Consider the following 19,248-nt stretch of genomic DNA (forward strand, 5'->3'; position numbering starts at 1 on the left):
AGTATGATTGATTGGAATTATGGAAAAGTTGATGAATAATTGTTAAGTGTATGTTGAATTGATGGATAATTGTGTATGATCATGATACTTGTTATTGTTTCTCTTGCTAATTATGGTCATTTGATAATTGTTGGTTTCTTTTATAATAAACTCATCCTTGCAATTTTGTACCATGTGATTGGTACCTATGATGATCGTGAACTTTCGTTCATGGGAATAGATGAATAGCATTAGATGACATGGATGGAGATTCTTTTTGTGGGAGCCGTCAAGCTGACGTGATGACGTTGAGATTATTTTGGGAGAGAGTTGTGTTTTGTTATCAGCTCCTCCGTTCTGGTTCCATGATTCTTTTTTATTTGAGCATGTAAATCTCGAATTTAGATACATGTAAAAACTAAATTATTTTCTGTCATGTGAATGGTGTATAATGGTTTAAGATATACATATGTGTGTGTGTGTGTTTATTTAAGTGTTTGTGTGTTATTTGGTGAATGTATATCGCAAAAAATTTACTCTTGTTTTCATAATCAAATTAATGGAGATTTCATTTAAAAATTGAAATTACGTGTTTTAGTGTTAGTGATATCGTAGCGATGAGGTGAGTCGTTACAAAATCGACAATCTAAGGAGCCACTCCCAGCTCAAGAAGTCATAACGTGTGCCCACCAAGTAACCCAATGTGAATTTGACAGAAATTCATGGTTATATGCTTTAGATTTCCTTCAATCACAAGGTCAACTATTGTAAAACATTTATTGTATTTGATACACCTAAACATTCAATTGATTGTTGAATTCGTATAATTGTATAACTGCTAAATGCTGATGGCACACCTCACAGGACACTGCTTAGGTCTGTTGCTTATATTTGTTATCATGTCCCTTTAACGGTGGTCATTGTCAAAAGTTGTATCCCCAAGGGCTTTGGCGACATGAGAGTTATACTCAAGGTAGTCCACTTTAATTCACTCTCTAATGATTGTAATGTTATTTTTTGGATATTCATTCATGAGAGTTTTAATTTCAAGATCCTACGAGGACTATTGATGACACCACGAAATAGACAATCATAAAAGGTTAAGATTGTAGCTCATATATGATGGACATCCACGTTGGTTCTGTCTTTATTCTACGAGACGTAAGTTTATTACTCTTGTTGTTAATTTCTTACTTTTTGTGTCGTATAGAGTTTATTTTTTATTGAACTAAATGGTATACTCTACAAACATTGTGGTTGTCTCTTTCTTCCTCACTCCAAATGTTTTTTTTTAATATTACACTACACAATGTTGTGAATGTAATGTTTTTACATTTGAGGTTATCAATAATTTTGGTATCGAAAAATTTGCATTGTATACCCATATATGGTTCAGATTTGATGCATGTGTTTCTAAAGGAGAATTGACCTCTTGTCAAGCACTTTGTGTTTCATACGTACAACATGTCATTAAGTAGGTTTCATGAATGGCTTATCGTTAATTTTTTTGTGTAATGTTGTTTTATTTCGTACGTGTAATGTTGTTTCATTTTATGGATTATCATTTTTGTACTAAGGATTTGGAAAAATAAATATTGAAAAGGAGGACACATCAGTAAAATTGTTTGGTTTTATTTAAGGATTGATTTTTTGTAAAACACTATTGTAGGTTAATTCATATTAAAGTAATCATAGTGCTACACCATTGTAAAATATATAAATTGAACATGTTTCATTTATTTAATTTGTTTTGCTAAAATAATTACATCACTTAAATATATGAATTTTTCATAAATATTTAACTAAATTATATTTTTAATAATTTAATATATATATATATATATATATATATATATATATATATATATATATATATATATATATATATATATATATATATATATATATATATATATATATAACTTAGCGAACTAAAAAATTAAAACAAATGAAACCAAAAACAAACAGTTCATTTTTAAATAAATATTCAAAAAAAATAAAAAACAATTTTAAATCAACAAAAAAAAACTCTACTAAATAAATTTAAAAAAACAAAAAAAAAACAATTTTAGATAAATAAAAACAAAAAAAACTCAAATAAATAAATAAAAAAACAGTTCATTTTAAATAAAAAACAAAGTAAAAAACAATTTTTTTAAAAAATAAATCAAAATAAATAAATAAAACATGAAAAAAAACACATTTCCAACTGGGTTTTTTGAAAGAAAAAAAAAAACAAGGGCCTTACGCCACTAGTTCATCACGAACCAATGTAGTAAGGTTGATTCCAAAAGAAAATATAACACGTCAAGCAGTTCGTAAAAGATGAAAAAAAATTAAAACAGAGATTAAAAATCAATTTGAAAGAAACCTATTTTTCATCCATAAACAGTAAATTATATCATTTTATTTTATTTCTATTATTTAGGTAAAAAATTCTCCACCAAGTATATGAATATAATGTTTCCATCTTCAACGAACGCGCACAACTGTTCCTTCTGCATTCACACTCATTTTGACAAAGCAGGTCAGCTTTCTCTCTCTCTCTCTCTCTCTCTAACTCTGTGGTACTGAATCACTACGGTGTCTTTCCGTTGTAGATAACAGCTCTGAACATCATGATAAAGCATGGAACCTAATATCATGATTCTAAAATTTGCTCACTCAATTCCAGACATATACATCCATCAAATTTCCTTTATTTATTCTAATGTTGGTTGCTTACTTAGTTATTTATTCATGATCTAGTCTGCTAATAAATATGTTAGGAAAAAAAATTAGTACTCTTGTTTATTTGATCATATGATAGATCTTGGTTGTAATTTAGTAGGCCCCTTTCATCTAATAGGAAACAAAAATTGTTTGACTTCTAAGGTCAACAAGTTGTCTGCAAATATGATTCATAACAAAATATTATGGCATCTGTTGATTCATACAGCCTACCTCACTTATTGAACAAAGGCTTGATTTGTTGTTTGTGAAATTATTTGATCGCTGATATTGTTGTTACTACTACTGGTACAAAACTGCTTCTGGCTGTGCAATTATTAATCCCTAATGTTGTTGTTACTAATGGTTGTACAAAACTTTATCTGCCTGTGAAATTATTTGATCCCTAATATTGTTACTAATGCTTGTACAAAACTTCATTTGGCAAAGGATGGAAGCCATTGTTCGGATAGTCTTACAAAACTTAAACTCTTTTTCCCAAGAGGAGTTTGGAATCATTTGGAATCTCAAAGATGATATACAACGGATGAAGAGGACAGTGTCTGCAATAAAAGCTGTATGCCAGGATGCAGGGGCAAAGGCTAACAACCTTCAAGTTAGTAATTGGTTGGAGGAGCTGAAAGATGTACTCTATGATGCAGATGACTTGCTAGAGGATATCTCTATTAAAGTTTTGGAAAGAAAAGCGATGGGTGGTAACAGCCTCTTAAGAGAGGTTAAGATTTTCTTCTCCCACTCAAATAAAATTGTCTATGGTTTTAAATTGGGACATGAAATGAAAGAAATCCGGAAGAGGCTAGAGGATATTGCTAAAAACAAGACTACATTGCAATTGACTGACTGCCCAAGGGAGACTCCAATTGGATGTACGGAGCAGAGACAAACTTACTCTTTTGTGCGTAAAGATGAAGTCATTGGGAGAGAGGAGGAAAAGAAACTTCTTACCAGTTATTTACTACACCCCGATGCAAGTGTGGCAGACAATGTTTGTGTAGTTCCCATAGTTGGGATTGGAGGACTAGGTAAGACTACCCTTGCTCAACTTGTTTATAATGATAATGCTGTCCAACGCTATTTTGAGGAAAAACTGTGGGTGTGTGTCTCGGATGAATTTGACATAAAGAAAATAGCTCAAAAGATGATTGGGGATGACAAGAATAGTGAGATTGAGCAAGTACAACAGGATCTCAGAAACAAAATTCAGGGGAGGAAGTATCTACTTGTGCTGGATGATGTGTGGAATGAGGATCGTGAGCTGTGGCTTAAACTGAAGAGCTTAGTCATGGAAGGAGGTAAAGGGAGCATCATAATAGTAACAACACGTAGTAGGACCGTGGCAAAAATAATGGCCACACATCCTCCCATTTTCTTAAAAGGTCTGGATTTAGAAAGATCTTTGAAGCTTTTCTCTCATGTGGCTTTTGATGGGGGGAAAGAACCAAATGATAGGGAGTTGTTAGCCATTGGAAGGGATATTGTTAAAAAATGTGCTGGGGTTCCCCTTGCCATAAGAACTATTGGCAGCCTCTTGTATTCTCGAAACTTGGGCCGGAGTGATTGGCTATATTTTAAGGAAGTTGAGTTTTCACAGATAGATCTGCAGAAGGATAAGATCTTTGCAATCCTAAAACTGAGTTATGACCATCTTCCTTCATTTTTGAAACAATGTTTTGCTTACTGTTCATTATTTCCCAAAGGTTTTGAGTTTGACAAGAAAACACTCATTCAATTATGGTTAGCTGAGGGGTTCATTCGACCATCAAATGACAATAGATGTGAAGAAGATGTTGGACATGAGTACTTCATGAATTTGTTGTTAATGTCACTTTTCCAAGAGGTGACTACAGATGATTATGGTGACATAAGTACTTGCAAAATGCATGACCTGATACATGATCTAGCACAACTAGTGGTTGGAAAAGAATATGCCATTTTTGAGGGGAAAAAAGAGAACCTCGGAAACAGAACACGTTATTTATCATCTCGTACTTCGTTACATTTTGCAAAGACATCATCTTCCTACAAGTTAAGGACAGTTATTGTGCTTCAACAGCCACTTTATGGAAGCAAAAATTTGGACCCGTTACATGTTCATTTTCCTTTTCTTTTGAGCCTGAAGTGCTTACGGGTGTTAACAATTTGTGGGTCGGATATTATAAAAATTCCAAAGAGCATTAGAGAGTTGAAGCATTTGAGATATCTTGATCTTTCAAGGAATCATTTTCTAGTAAATCTTCCCCCAGATGTTACTAGCCTACATAATTTGCAAACTCTGAAACTTTCTCGATGTTTAAAACTCAAAGAATTACCCTCAGATATCAACAAAAGTCTTAGGCATCTCGAATTGAATGAATGTGAGGAATTGACATGTATGCCCTGTGGGTTGGGACAGTTGACCCATCTTCAAACATTGACACATTTTTTATTGGGCCATAAAAATGAAAACGGTGATATAAGTGAATTGAGTGGGCTAAACAGCCTTAAAGGGAAATTAGTAATTAAATGGTTGGATTCCCTGCGAGATAATGCTGAAGAGGTTGAGTCTGCAAAGGTACTTCTCGAGAAGAAACATCTTCAAGAATTGGAATTATGGTGGTGGCATGATGAGAATGTGGAACCGCCACTACAGTGGGAGGATCCTATTGCAGAAGGGAGGATCCTATTCCAGAAGAGTGATGAGAAGATATTACAATGCCTGCAGCCACATCACTCAATTAAAAGACTAGTAATAAATGGATATTGTGGCGAAAGTTTACCAGACTGGGTAGGGAATCTCTCGTCACTCTTGAGTCTTGAAATCAGCAATTGCTCTGGTTTGAAATCACTACCTGAAGGAATTTGTAAACTAAAATCTTTACAGCAACTCTGCGTATATAACTGCTCACTGTTAGAAAGAAGATATAGAAGAATAAGTGGTGAAGACTGGCCGAAAATAGCTCATATCCCAAAAGTTATGGTGTCTGCGTATACGCCATCTGCTCTCAAGTATATTAATTGAGTCGAGATCTTGGTGCTACACCTATCCATTTTACATGAATATTATCAATTGCATGTCCTCTGGCCTCCATAATCTATGCACTCGGATTCCCAGAGAGCTTAAAAATTCACCCCCATCATTTGACTTGCTTGCACTTATTCAGCCTCATTCAGTGTCCATTCTTCTCTTGCCTCAAGCTTCACTTCCGTATTCTGCAAGTGACTTATTTTGTGATGAATATGCAGAAGGCAGCCACCAATTTTTTGTGTCAATCACCATTTTCTAGCAAAGTTGATGGTTCATATCAGTTGTGGAGGTGAGTTTCTCTTCACTTGTCTAATTTTTTCTTTTGAAGTACTGAATCTGTGATGATATTCAAGTTTTTCCACACTTGCAGTAGCCTTATGTCTCTTTATTTTCTGACTTGGGATTGATGGTTTTGATTTTCTGCACATGACTTAGTTTCCCAATCCTATTTCATGGTGTTTGACACAAGAGAGAATCCAAGTTTTAGTAAAATATATAAAAAATTAACAAACCATTTCTTTCCCTTTAGATTGTAATTGTATTTTTGCTTTGAGAACCAGAAGTTATCTTCTCCTGGTACTGCATGCAGAACATTTCTATGTTTCTTTGAGTTATCACTCAAGTGGGGTAGAAATCAATCTACAGTGTGTGTTGCTATATCTTCTGAAGTTTTTTTTTTAATTTTATTTATTGGGCTAAAATATGTTTGCGATTCCTAATAAATATCCGATTTTTTGTGTTTGTTTCCTAATAATTTTTTTTTTGTTTTTCTCCCTAATAAAACAAAAAATTTGTTTTTGATATTTGACCCTTTTTTAGTCCCTGATTAATAAAGAACTTTGTGTTTACTCCCTGATAATTTTTCATTTGTCATTAGTCCCTTTGAAAAAGACTAATAACAAATGAAAAAATTTATCAGGGAACAAACACAAAATTCACTAATTTATGAGGGACTAGAAAAAGTGTTAAGAACCAAAAACAAAATTGTTCTTTTATTACAGGCTCAATGCAAAGAAAAAATTTATTGGGAAACAAACAAAAAATCTGGGTATATATTAGGGATTGAAAACATATTTTAGGCTATTTATTTTCTTTTTTATCACAGGGATAGAAATCCATCTGTGTTGCTGCACCTTTTAAAAATTATTTTTATTAAATTTACAATGCATAATAACAATGTGGCAGCGGTGAATTGATTGAAAATTTTGAATTGTTACCTGCATGATGACATATAAATCACAGATTTTGATGTGTATGGCATACTAATTTAGGCAGTGCATTATTGATGAACAGTTTATGATAAACTGCACTGTAACAACTCCTAGTGTGCTTGATTGCACTTGAAAAAGGGGATGACACACGTCTAATTGAAGCTTGTATAACTAGCTTTTGTGTCCCTTACAAATTTTATGTGTTATGTGTGCTTTGGATGCGTATCTAGACGCACTCCATCTCAATGTGATATGACAATCTAAAAAATGGTACTCATATATTTGATTTACTACTACAAATCCCTCAAGTCTTATTTAGATATGGTATGATCAGTAACACAAGATCTTTATAACATCAGATCCTCTCTCCCTCCTCACTGATTCAGTAGCTAGCACAAAGAATTAAAGAAGAAAAATGAAGGGGAAAGAAAAACAAGAAGAACTTGCATGCCTCTGTAGTCCTTGTTTTTCTTATTAGTGAACACTTCTCCCCGACTCTCTCCCAACGGTTTTACATTTTTTCCAAAGATGAAAGTTAGGAAATTGGTTCTCTAGGGTAGTGACACATAAACATTCTAAGGTTTTTCATCAAACATGCCCCTCAGTTTTGCCTTTATATCTTGTTCTTCTCACCCTTAGAGCTTCAGTTGGTTGTACCCTCAACTCCCAATCTTCTACAACCGAGGTTGCCAATGGTTGGCTGCCAAAAGTTTCTATTATTTCTTAATCTTTGACTTCTTAATACATAGTTGATAAGTGTCAAATTTCAGTTATTTTTATGATTAAATTGATAACACTTATCCTTTGATTGTAATAGTTCTCTTATAAACTACCCTTAACTCTTGTTGTTTATATATACTGTACATTTACTAATGTTGTTATTTAAATATGAAAGATTCTTCCATAATTTTGTAGGTTTTGATGGTTGTTTGTTAGATTCAAAAACAAAGCCAAAAGGAAGGGCAAAATGGTATCTTCACAAAGGTTTCCGACCCTAAATTCGCCCAAGCAAGTTGGATGTAACTTCAGCCCTAAGCAAGCAACTCGCTTGGGCAAGTGGATGCCTTCACCATTAAGCCACAATTCGCCTAGGCGAGCTGCAGCTTGCCTTGGCTAATTTCCCTGCAAGCTATCTTCTATAAATAGCCATGCATTGTTGAGAAGAAATATGATCCAACAGCCTTCAAATCCAGAAAGAAACCCAGAGAAAGAGTGAAGAAGAAGGAGAAAAGGAAAAGTGGAGCCGAGGCGCTGCAGAGTCGTGATCGTGGATCACTTCCTTCATCATTTGTCTTGTTAGTCTTGTGCTCTACGTAATGATCAGTTAGTTTTTCGTAAGGATTGGATGTAATCTTTGTACCCTTATGTATCCTTTTTGATATTATATATTGTTGGATCGAGTGGCCTCAGAATAATTAAGAAGGGGGAGTTGAATTAATTATTCCTAAAACTTTACCAATTAAAAAATTACTATTTTAAGGCTTTTACTAAATTGTTAAGAGAATGAGGAGTAGAAGAGAAACTTAACAGAAAGTAAAAGCGGAAATTAAATGCACAGCGGAAAGTAAAAGAGCAGGGAAGAAGGAAACAAATACACAAGAGTTTTTATACTGGTTCGGCAACAACCCGTGCCTACCTCCAGTCCCCAAGCGACCTGTGGTTCTTGAGATTTCTTTCAACCTTGTAAAAATCCTTTTACAAGCAAAGATCCACAAAGGATGTACCCTCCCTTGTTCTCTTTGAACCTAGTGGATGTACCCTCCACTAGAACTGATTCACAAGAGATGTACCCTTTCTTGTTCTCAGTCAAACCCAAGTAGATGTACCATCTACTTGTACCACAAAGGATGTACCCTCCAATATGTTAAGACAAAGATCTCAGGCTGTTAAACCTTTGATACTTTGTGAATGGGGATACAAAAGAATTCTTAGGCGGTTAAACCTTTGAACGCTTTTGTATTAGGGAATGGGAAGAATCAAAAGAATTCTCAAACTGTGTCGTGTTGAATTCTTTGATAAGGGAGAAGGGAGACACAAAAGAATTCAGGCGGTTAGTCCTTTGTTCTTTTGGAAAAGGGAGAAGAGAGACACAAAAAAAATTCAGGCGGTTAGTCCTTGCGAATTCTTTTTGGCAAAGGGAGAAGAGAATGAAAAGATGAATAGCACAAGTTTTCAAGGTTTAGAAAACCAGAAAACTTCAGAAAGCTTTTGGTACAAAGAAGAAGAAGAAATTCAAAGAGATTCAAAGAGATTCAAGGCTTGTAAAGGATTATATAAGATTCATTGAAAATGCAAAACAAAGCCTTGCTTTTATAAACTCTTCATGTCTGGTCAAGAAGGCCATTCAGAAGAGTTATAACTTTTAGAAAAACTTAAAACCCATTTGAAAAAGTCAAAACCTTTTTGAAGAGTTACATCTTTAGATTTTTCAGAAACAAACACTGGTAATCGATTACCAAATAAGTGTAATCGATTACACAAAGCTTTTGAGTGAAAGGATGTGACTCTTCACATTTAAATTTGAATTTCAACATTCAACGGCACTGGTAATCGATTACCAAAACATTGTAATCGATTACAGCCTTTTGAAAATAATTGGAACGTTGTAAATTCAGTTTGAAAACTTTTTCAAACTCATTTTGCTACTGGTAATCGATTACAACAATATGGTAATCGATTACCAGAGAGTAAAAACTCTTTGGTAAAGGTTTTGTCAAAAAACCATGTGCTATTCAAAGTTTTGAAAAAACTTTTTAATACTTATCTTGATTGAGTCTTTTCTTCATTCTTGAATCTTGAGTCTTGAATCTTGATCTTGAGATCTTGAATCTTGATTCTTGATTCTTGATTCTAGGCTTTCTTCTTAAGTCTTGAATTCTTCTTGATTCTTGAACTCTTGACTTGTTCTTGATTCTCTTGAGATGTTCTTTGATTCACTTGAGTTATTCTTTGATCTTTGAGCTTTTTGTTCATCACCTTTGTCATCATCTTTTGTTGTCATCATTGTTATCATCAAAACACCTTTGAATCACATTCACCATGAAGCCTTACTTCTACATATATGTATGAATCTTTTCTACTCATTGTTAGTAATTTCATTGTACTCGTAATGCTTGATTCTGTTTGATTACTAGTGTCATAAAATTGTCTTTTAAGTAAGATTGGAAAATAATCTTAGAATTTGAACAGAATGATTTTACTCTTTAGGTTATGTTGCTAAGAATAGAGCATAACGTTTTGAATGCAACAAACACGAGAATATAATTGTAAATGCTGGGATATTTATTGCCTATGTGAGGGATCGATATTTAGTAAATATTCTTAGGTTTCAAGTGCGAGGAACAGACTTGGAATAACTATGTGTGCATCAGTAATGTTAGAAAATGATTTACATATGTTAATCTTATTAGGATACTAAGGGTATGAACGATGAAATCCAATCCTATGTTTTTCTTGAATCAATTTAAGTCATTTTCGTAATTTATGTATTTTTGACGCACTGAATTCCGTTATTTCTGTATTTTTTTATTTCTGTAATTCTATTATTTTTACTATTCTTTTACTTTAAGTTGTCTTTAGTAATCAAACCAAAACCAATGACATTCGATTAAATTTGTACATAATTATTGAACTAATAACCTTTATTTGAATGAATTGAGCAAACTCAAGTTTGTGGAGACGAACTCTTTTATAAATGTGAAACCTACAACGACAATTGGTATGCTTGCCAAATAGTCATAACAAGTTTCTGGTGCCATTGCTGGAGACTTGAGTCATACACTTAGTTCTTTCAGATTTAAACTTTCAATTTGATAGGCTATTTTCCTTTGTAATTATTTCTTTTATTTTGATTTTGTATAAATTTTCTCTTAATTTTACTTTCACTAACCTTGGTGCTTACGGATTGTTCTAGTGTGTTCTTTTTTCCTTTATGCGAGGTAAATTTCTTGCAGATAAATCGCCAATTGGTCTAGAAATTGCCAAGACTGGAAAGAAGAATAGAAAGAAAAAGAAACAAGCAACCACTAAAACATCGGGTAAGTCTTCTTCTTCTTCTGATTATCTTTCAACTCATAAGCCACTTGTAGAAAATAACATGGTTGATCGAGGAGGAGAAGGAAATAGACCACCAAGGAGGACTCTTGGTGACTATGATTATGAACAAGGACCAAAGCATTACAATAACATAGTCATTCCTCTTTTCAGCAATAAGGTCGTGGAATTGAAGCTAAACACTGCTTAGTCTAATTGGCTCACATCCCTTTGCTGGAATGGATCTTGAGGATCCATACACACATTTGTCTACCTTAATGGAACAATGCAGTACTATGGGAGCTTCTGACGAAGATGTTGAAGTTGTCTACCTCAGAGCTTTTTCATTTTCATTAGCGGGTAAGGAAAAAACATGGCTCCAATCACATCCAAATAAAAGCCTCAACACTTTGGAAGAGGTGGAGGAAAAATTCATAGCGAGGTTCTTTCCTCCATCTAGATTCTTCAGTGTAAAATCTGCCATCGCGAATTTTTCCCAAGGGTATGACGAACCTCTCTGTGAGACGTGGGAGAAATTCAAAGCTTTGTTGCGCAGGTGCCCAAACCATAACTTTGATATGCTGCACAACTGTATATCTTCTATAGTGGTTTAAAACCTCAAACCAAGATGATCCTTGATGCCTCAACTGGAGGCACTATGATGTCCAAGAGTCCAGAGGAAGCTATTGTAATCATTGACTCCATAGTAGCCAGTGATTATCAAAGTCATCATGATAGAGCTCTAACCCAAAGAAAAGGTATAATGAAGCTGGACACTCAAAATGCAATTCTAGCACAAAACAAACTCTTGATGCAACAAATTGAGGTCTTAATAAAGCAAATAGGCCAACTTCCTCAGCAATATCACCAAGGTGGACCACGAAAAACACATCAAGCTTACCAAGTTCAACAAATTTTGAGATGTGATTTTTGTGGAGGTAAGGTAACCATTAGAATGACCACTATTCAGCGCCTGGTGATGGATAACAAGAAGAGGATGCCCATTATCTGAATAACCAAGCCAGACCTCAACAAAAATTTCAAGGAAGCTACCAAGGCTATAAAGGTGGCTTAGGTTCAAATCATCCTTATGGCTGGAGACCACAAAATTTTGGTCCCACTAACACTTCTTTTGTAGGTCCTTCTAACAAGTCTTATGGAGGTTTTTCAAATAGGGGTCCACAACAACAACAAACTCAGCCAGATAGAATGTTAAAGATGGAAGATACTTTAACACAATTTATGCAAGTATCCATCATAAACCAGAAGAACATTGATGCTTTTATTAAAAATCTAGAAGTTCAAGTTGGACAATTGACAAAACAACTATCTGAACATGGAAGTGGATCTTTCTCAGCAACCACACAGGTCAACCCAAAGGAACATTGTAATTTAATTACAACAAGGTGGGGGACTGTGATTGGTTTGAAGGATAATGATGAGAAAAAGAATAAAGAAGGAGTTGAAAAAGAAAACGAGAAAAATGATGAAGTGGTGGCTAGTGAAATAGTGGAAGAGAAAGTGGTAAGTGAAGAACAGAAGCAGAAATCAAAGAAACAAGCCACTAACAAAGGTAAAGCTATAGTAAATCATCCATCAATTAAGCATCTTCCTTATCCGCATGCTCCATCAAAGAAAGATAAAGAAAGGTAGTACAAGCGTTTTATAGACATTTTCAAACGACTGCAGATTAACATTCCTTTTTCTAAGGCATTAGAGCAGATGCCAACATATGCTAAATTCATGAAGGATTTGCTTATGAAAAAGAAAAGAATTATGGATGGTGAAATAGTGAAGGCTCAACCACAACAATAATGTCCAGCTTAAAAGACGTTAAAGAAGCGCTTATAGGAGGCAACCCAGTGTTTTTTAACTTTGTCTTAATTTGTGTTACTTTAATCTTATGTCTTATATGTCTGAAACTTACTTTTCAGTCTTTATTCACGAATTATGTTTTTGAATTTCTAATCTGTTTTGTTAGAGCTATCATTGCATTGCCTGGGGACAGGCCTATTTTTCAAGAGGAGGATGAAGACATGACAGATCTTGTTGATTATTTCATTGGAGGAGACTAAGCTCCTCAACCATGATCATCAAGAAGACTGAGCTCCTCAGCCATGATCTTCAAAAATTCGTGAACTTGTCTTTATGTTTATTTATCGCTTTGTATTAAATTTTAGTACTTTATTACCTTATTTATTGTTTTGGTTTTTTTCTGAAAATCTTACACGAGTTTATTTTGAGTAATTTATGCATCCTTTGATATTTTGTTAGTATAGTTATAGATTATAACTTTTTGGAACTTAAACAAATTTTTTTTAACATAACATGCTTTGGAAAGAATCAACAACCTGTTTTTTTGAAACTTATTTTTGGATCAAAACACAACAAAAGGATTTTTTTAAAAAAACAATGAGAATGAAAACAATGAAGGACTTTCCCAAAAACCAAATGAATTCATATATTATTGCATGAACTTGATAAAAGGAAAACTTTCTAAACACTGATTTGATTTGAATATGGAAACAGGCCTTAAGCTTTAGTGACTGTGTGCAAACCATAAATTTTACATTGAGTGTCCTCATTGATATGTTCTACAGTTGATTTTGTATGAATTTCTAATTGTCATAACATGATTCATGGATATGATCTAAGCATTCTTTCTTTCTTTGCATTTTAAGCCACTGGCCAAACAACTATCTCAATGTATATTATTTTATCATTTGCAATCCCTTTGAGTTAAACACTTGATATTTTGTTGAAACACTAACCTAGGATAAAAGTTTCCTACCTTACCTTAGGTTAGGAGAGCAAGGGTGTTTTGATGGGGATTTCTATCATTTGGTGACAAATGTGATGTAAATACTTTGTTTTATGGGTATTAAAGGAAATTAAATATTTATCAGAAAAGAAAAAACAAAAAACAAAAACATAAAAGAAAAAAAAAAGAAAAGAAAAAGGAAAAGGAAAAACAAGTTCTTTGTGAATAATAAATGTATGAATCATGTACAGGGTTGTTGTAAATATCTAAATAGAAAGAAGTGATAACTTGGTTGAAACAAAAAGGATAGGAGCTTATCGTTCGTTTAAGTTACTAGCTAGGTTTTTATATCTACTCTCCTATTCTAAAGGTATGTTTGAATATCCAGAAAAATCAAGATTTCCTTCAAAACCAGACCCAACCTTAAAAGACCTGTTGATTATGCACATTATCTTTGATTTGATGGGAAATGAATTGCAAAATTGATTTATGACATATTAGTGATTGGAATTGAGATGAAACACTTGCTTATGTGAGAATTACACACCTTTGAGGGGTTTTCCTCTGTTTGAATGCATCCAGTGTTTCCTCTTATGTTCTTTAGAAATAAAATGTGAAATGATCTTAAATCTCATTTTTTTGGTTCTGTGAATTCCATCTTTGTGCTTTCATTTCTCATTTTTGCATTTTGAAAAATGTTGTTCTGATCAGTTTGGGGGTTGGTTCTTTACAAAGCATGTTCATAATTTTTGAAGCATATTTATTTTTATAATATTATTAATGATAATTTTTCTTTGCTTTGCTTGCAGATAAGCAAGATTCTAGGTTGGGGGGAGTTGATAAGTTCCAAATTTCAGTTATTTTTAGCATTAAATTGATAGCACTTATCCTTTGATTGTAATAGTTTTCTTATAAACTACTCTTAACTCTAGTTGTTTATATATATTGTACATTTACTAATATTGTTATTTATATATGAAAGATTCTTCCATAATTTTGTAGGTTTTGATGGTTGTTTGTTAGATTCAGAAACAAAGCTAAAAGGAAGGGCAAAATGGTCTTTTCACAAAGGTTTCTGACCCTAAATTCACCCAGGCTAGCATCCAGCTCGCCTAGTCTAAAAATGTAACTTCAGCCCTTAGCAAGCACCTCACCTAGGCGAGTGGATGCCTTCACCATTAAGCCACAATTCGCCTGGGCGAGCTGCAGCTTGCCTAGGCTAATTTCCCTGCACCCCTTGGTTGTCTTCTATAAATAGCCATGCATTGTTGAGAAGAAATATGATCCAACAGCCTTCAAATCTAGAAAGAAAAGCAGAGAAAGAGTGAAGAAGAAGGAGAAAAGAAAAAGTGGAGCCGAGGCACTGCAGAGTTGTGACCATGTATCACTTCCTTCGTCATTTCTCTTGTTAGTCTTATGCTTTGTGTAATGATCGGTTAGTTTTTCTTAAGAATTGGTTGTAATCTTTGTACCCTTATGTACCCCTTTTGATATTATATAAGTATGAATCTTTTCTACTCATTGTTGGTAATTTCATTCTACTCGTAATGCTTAATTCTATTTCATCACTAGTGTCATGAAATTAGATTTTAAGCGAGACTGGAAAGTAATCTTAGAATTTGAACCGAATGATTTTACTCTTTACGTTACGTTGCTAGGAATAAAACATAACATTTTGATTGCAAAAAAAAGCACGAGAATATAATTTTTTACTGCATATACGAGGGATCGATATTAGTAAATATTCTTAGGTTTCAAGTGCGAGGAATCGACTTGGAATAACTATGTGTGCATCAGTAATGTTAGAAAATGATTTATATATTTTAATCTTATTTGGATACTAAGGGTAAGAATGATGAAATCCAATCCTATGTTCTCTTGAATTAATTTAAGTCGTTTCTGTAATTTACGTATTTCCAACGAATTGAATTCCATTATTTTTGTATTTCTGTTATTTCCATATTTCCGTTATTCCCATAATTTCGTTATTTTTACTATTCTTTTACTTTAAGTTTTCTTAGTAATCAAACCAAAACCAATGACATTCGATTAAATTTGTACATAACTTTTGAACTAATAACCTTTATCCGAATGAATTAAGTAAACTCAAGTCCCTATGAAGATGAACTCTTTTATAAATGTGAAACCTACAACAACAATTGGTACAACTTGCCAAATAGTCTAACAATAGCCTGCAATCTTTAGTTTCAATAGGTTCTTAAAATCCTTGAATGTCCACCAATAGGAGTATTGTGAGAAATTCCTTTAGACTGTTGACATTCTTGCAAATGTTCTGACAAAACTAATAGGCCCTTATGGAATAAACAAAAATTTAGAAAAGTATAGAAAATGGTGATAGACTACTAGTAAGATTCAACTATTAAACAAAAAATGTTCAAGAAAAATAAGAAATAAGTTAGCTGTAAAAGAATAACAATAGAGATAAGAGTGAAATGAGCAAATTCCTAGTCCAAGTATGAGATTATTGTAGTCACTACAAAAGGGTAAATGGTGACTGTTACTTCCTTTTGTTCTACTATTCACATTTTATATACAATTTAATTGACCAAAAATTGTACAATAAAGACATCACTGACCTCAGAGATAGGAAGACAAGAGAGATGAGTGTGTAATAAGATGGTTGATGTGATGGAGAGAGACAGAGAAAAAGTACTAATTTTGAAACTCTTGTAAAAAATTATTGTATGAATAATATACTTCATATTACAATGTCATGGCTGCATGAACCTGTTTCTATATATTAATGGTTGCATTGCTTATTGCATGCAGTGAAGAAAGACAAATAGATCATAAGATTTTCTGGAGAGCAACAGAACTTTTGAGATGGATCGTTGTTCATGTCGTCCTATTCAAGCATCTCATCAATTGGCAAATCAAACATTCATTATGATCCTCAACTCTGTCCCCACTTTCATATTGATTTTTTTCAACTTGTTCGTTGGAAATTTTCTAATATTTGGTAGTTTATCTTTTATTAGTTAAATTCTCAATTATGAACGTTTTATTCTTGTAATTTAGTGGAGGTTACATAAATTAAATGTTATGTTTGCCTTGAATTACCATTGCTATTTCTATTTCTAGCAAATGGATAAAAGCCATTTATCATGGATGATTACGAACAAGGTTCCTTTTGTTACCAATAATTCCTTAACATGTATAGTAATATAAATAGGTGCATTTGATTGTAAGAGCTCAATTAGAAAAGAGAAAAAAATATATAAGGATGATCAAATTCCTTTAGAGTATACTTCTGAGAGATTAAGAATTCATATAAAATTTTTCTTTGTATTTCTATTCTTTTCTCGTGATAGAGATTCTTCTTTGTTATAATTATAGTTTGTATAATTAAATTTCTATGTCAAACAAAATTTGTCACAAAAAATTGGTATCAGAGCTATGGCATCTGCAAAGTTTGACGTTGAGAAATTTACTAGTAAAAATAATTGCAATCTATGGCGGGTGAAAATGCTCGCTCTCCTCACACAACAAGCATATGAGTTGGCGTTGGAAGGAGAAGTAAAGTTGCCAACCGAGCTTACATCTGCATAGAAGAATATGATAATGAAAAAGGCGCATAGTATAATATTGTTAACGCTAGGTGATGAAGTTTTGGGAGAAGTCTCTGGAGAAAAGACTGTCGACATGCTTTGGGCAAAGCTTGAAAGTTGGTACATGACAAAGTCTCTCCACAATCATCTTTGTTTGAAGAAACAATTATATACCATGCAAATGCATGAAGGTAAGTCCATTCATAAACACATTGACAATTTCGACCAAATTGGTCTTAGCTTGAAAAATATTGATGTTGTAGTGGATAACAAGAACCAAGTTATTCTTCTTCTTAGTTCTTTGCCGAGAGCTTATGGAAATTTTGTAGACAAAATATTTTTTTTGGGAAAAATTCACTATCAATGGAGGAAGTGAAAAAAACCTTATAGTCTTGGGAATTAAAAAGGTGAATTACTAATTTGTATGGTGGTACTAGCTCAGGTGAAGATCTAATGGTAAGAGGAAGAATGGAGGAAAGGAAGAAGATTTCCAAAGAAGGTGATCAAAGTCATGCATCACAAATTAGAACAATGACAGATGTCATAACTGTCAGAGAAAAGAGCATTAGAATAGAAATTGCCCGGAGCTCAGAAAGATAAAGTACTTCGGAGTTCAGTGGATTAGTTGTGGCCACAAAATAATCGGATGGTTGAAATGTTCTTTGTCTCAACTAATGTCAATGATGATGACTAGATTCTTGACTCAGCATGAACCTTCCACATGACGCCTAACAGAGTTTGGTTTTTCATGTTCCAAGAGGTTGAAGGTGGCAAAGTTCTGGTGGGGAACGATGGTGCTTGTAGCATAGTTGGTAAAGGTACAATGCAAATTAAGATGGTTGATGGTACTGTGAGAACATTAACTGACGTGAGGTATGTGCCCAAACTCCACAAGAATTTAATTTCTTTGAGCACTTTAGACTCTCTTGGCTATTCATACTGAGCTGAAGGTGGAAGTCTTAAGAGTTCCTAAAGGTGACTTAACAATTATGAAGGGAAAGTTGAATAATGAACTATATATCTTGCAAGGTAGCACAATGGTAGGTGCAGTCGTAGTTTCTTCTATTTATGAAATTGACCAAACTCATTTATTGCATATGAGGTTAGGCCATATGAGTGGATGTGGAATGGATGAGCTTAGCAAGAGAGGCTTACTTGATAGACAATGGACTAGAAAGCTAGATTTTTGCAAGCATTGTGTTTATGGAAAAAAAAATGCAGAGTAAAATTTAGCAATGAAGTTCACAAAAGGCAAGGGACTATTGATTATATTAATTCAGACCTATAGGGTCCGTCAAGTGTTCCTTCCCATGGTGGAGCGAGGTAAATGTTAACTTTCATTTATGACTACTCATGAAAAGTTTAAATTTTTTTCTTGAAACAAAAGAGTGATGTATTCCTTAAGTTTAAGCAATGGAAATCTATAGTGAAGAAGCAGACAGAGAAAAAGGTTAAACAACTCAAGACAGATAATGGGATGGAATTTTGCAATAGGCAATTTAATGAGTTATGTGCAAATGAAGGAATAGCTCGCCATAGAACCGTGAGACATACACCACAACAAAATGACATAGCAAAACAAATGAACAAAACATTACTTTGAGAGAGCCCAATGCATGCTCTCAAATACAAGCTTGCCTAAGCAATTTTGGGCAGAGGCAATTAATATTGCATGTTATTTGGTGAACATATCTCCTTCTACAACTATTAATTGCAAGACACTAGAGGAAATGTGGTCAGGCTCTAGAATAAATTATTCAATTCTGTGTGTATTTGGGTGTCTAGCTTATACTCATGTTAATAAAGGAAAATCGAAGCCAAGAGCCAAGAAATGCACATTTTTGGGTTATCAAGATGGTGTAAAAGGGTACAGGCTATAGGACCCTAAGGAATCAAAGCTCTTGATTGGTAGAGATGTGATCTTTGATGAGACAATCATACTTAATCCAAGACCACATGAGG

General features: G+C 33.6%; 1 protein-coding gene across 4 annotated transcripts; it reads left to right on the plus strand.

The window, feature by feature from the left end:
* The first annotated feature begins 2,413 nt into the window (after positions 1 to 2,413).
* On the plus strand, positions 2,414 to 13,178 carry LOC100781872 (putative disease resistance protein RGA4). 4 transcript variants are annotated; one of them, XM_006578432.4, is made up of 3 exons: positions 2,414 to 2,506; positions 3,139 to 6,002; positions 12,938 to 13,178. In XM_006578432.4, exon 2 carries the CDS (start codon positions 3,140 to 3,142, stop codon positions 5,705 to 5,707), a length of 2,568 nt encoding a protein of 855 aa, XP_006578495.1. In that variant the 5' UTR covers positions 2,414 to 2,506; position 3,139; the 3' UTR covers positions 5,708 to 6,002; positions 12,938 to 13,178. The 4 variants fall into 4 exon arrangements, with proteins under 4 accessions (XP_006578495.1, XP_014630157.1, XP_006578494.1 ...); XM_014774671.2 differs by lacking the exon at positions 12,938 to 13,178 and adding an exon at positions 7,820 to 8,343; XM_006578431.3 differs by lacking the exon at positions 12,938 to 13,178 and adding an exon at positions 7,840 to 8,343.
* The last annotated feature ends 6,070 nt before the right edge of the window (positions 13,179 to 19,248 follow it).

Source organism: Glycine max, chromosome 4, assembly GCF_000004515.6.
Source record: "Glycine max cultivar Williams 82 chromosome 4, Glycine_max_v4.0, whole genome shotgun sequence".
NCBI classification, from domain to species: Eukaryota; Viridiplantae; Streptophyta; class Magnoliopsida; order Fabales; family Fabaceae; genus Glycine; species Glycine max.

Coding starts and splice junctions, on each gene's coding strand:
- LOC100781872 (XM_006578432.4), top strand. CDS start 3,140: ATGGAAGCCATTGTTCGGATAGTCTTACAAAACTTAAACTCTTTTTCC.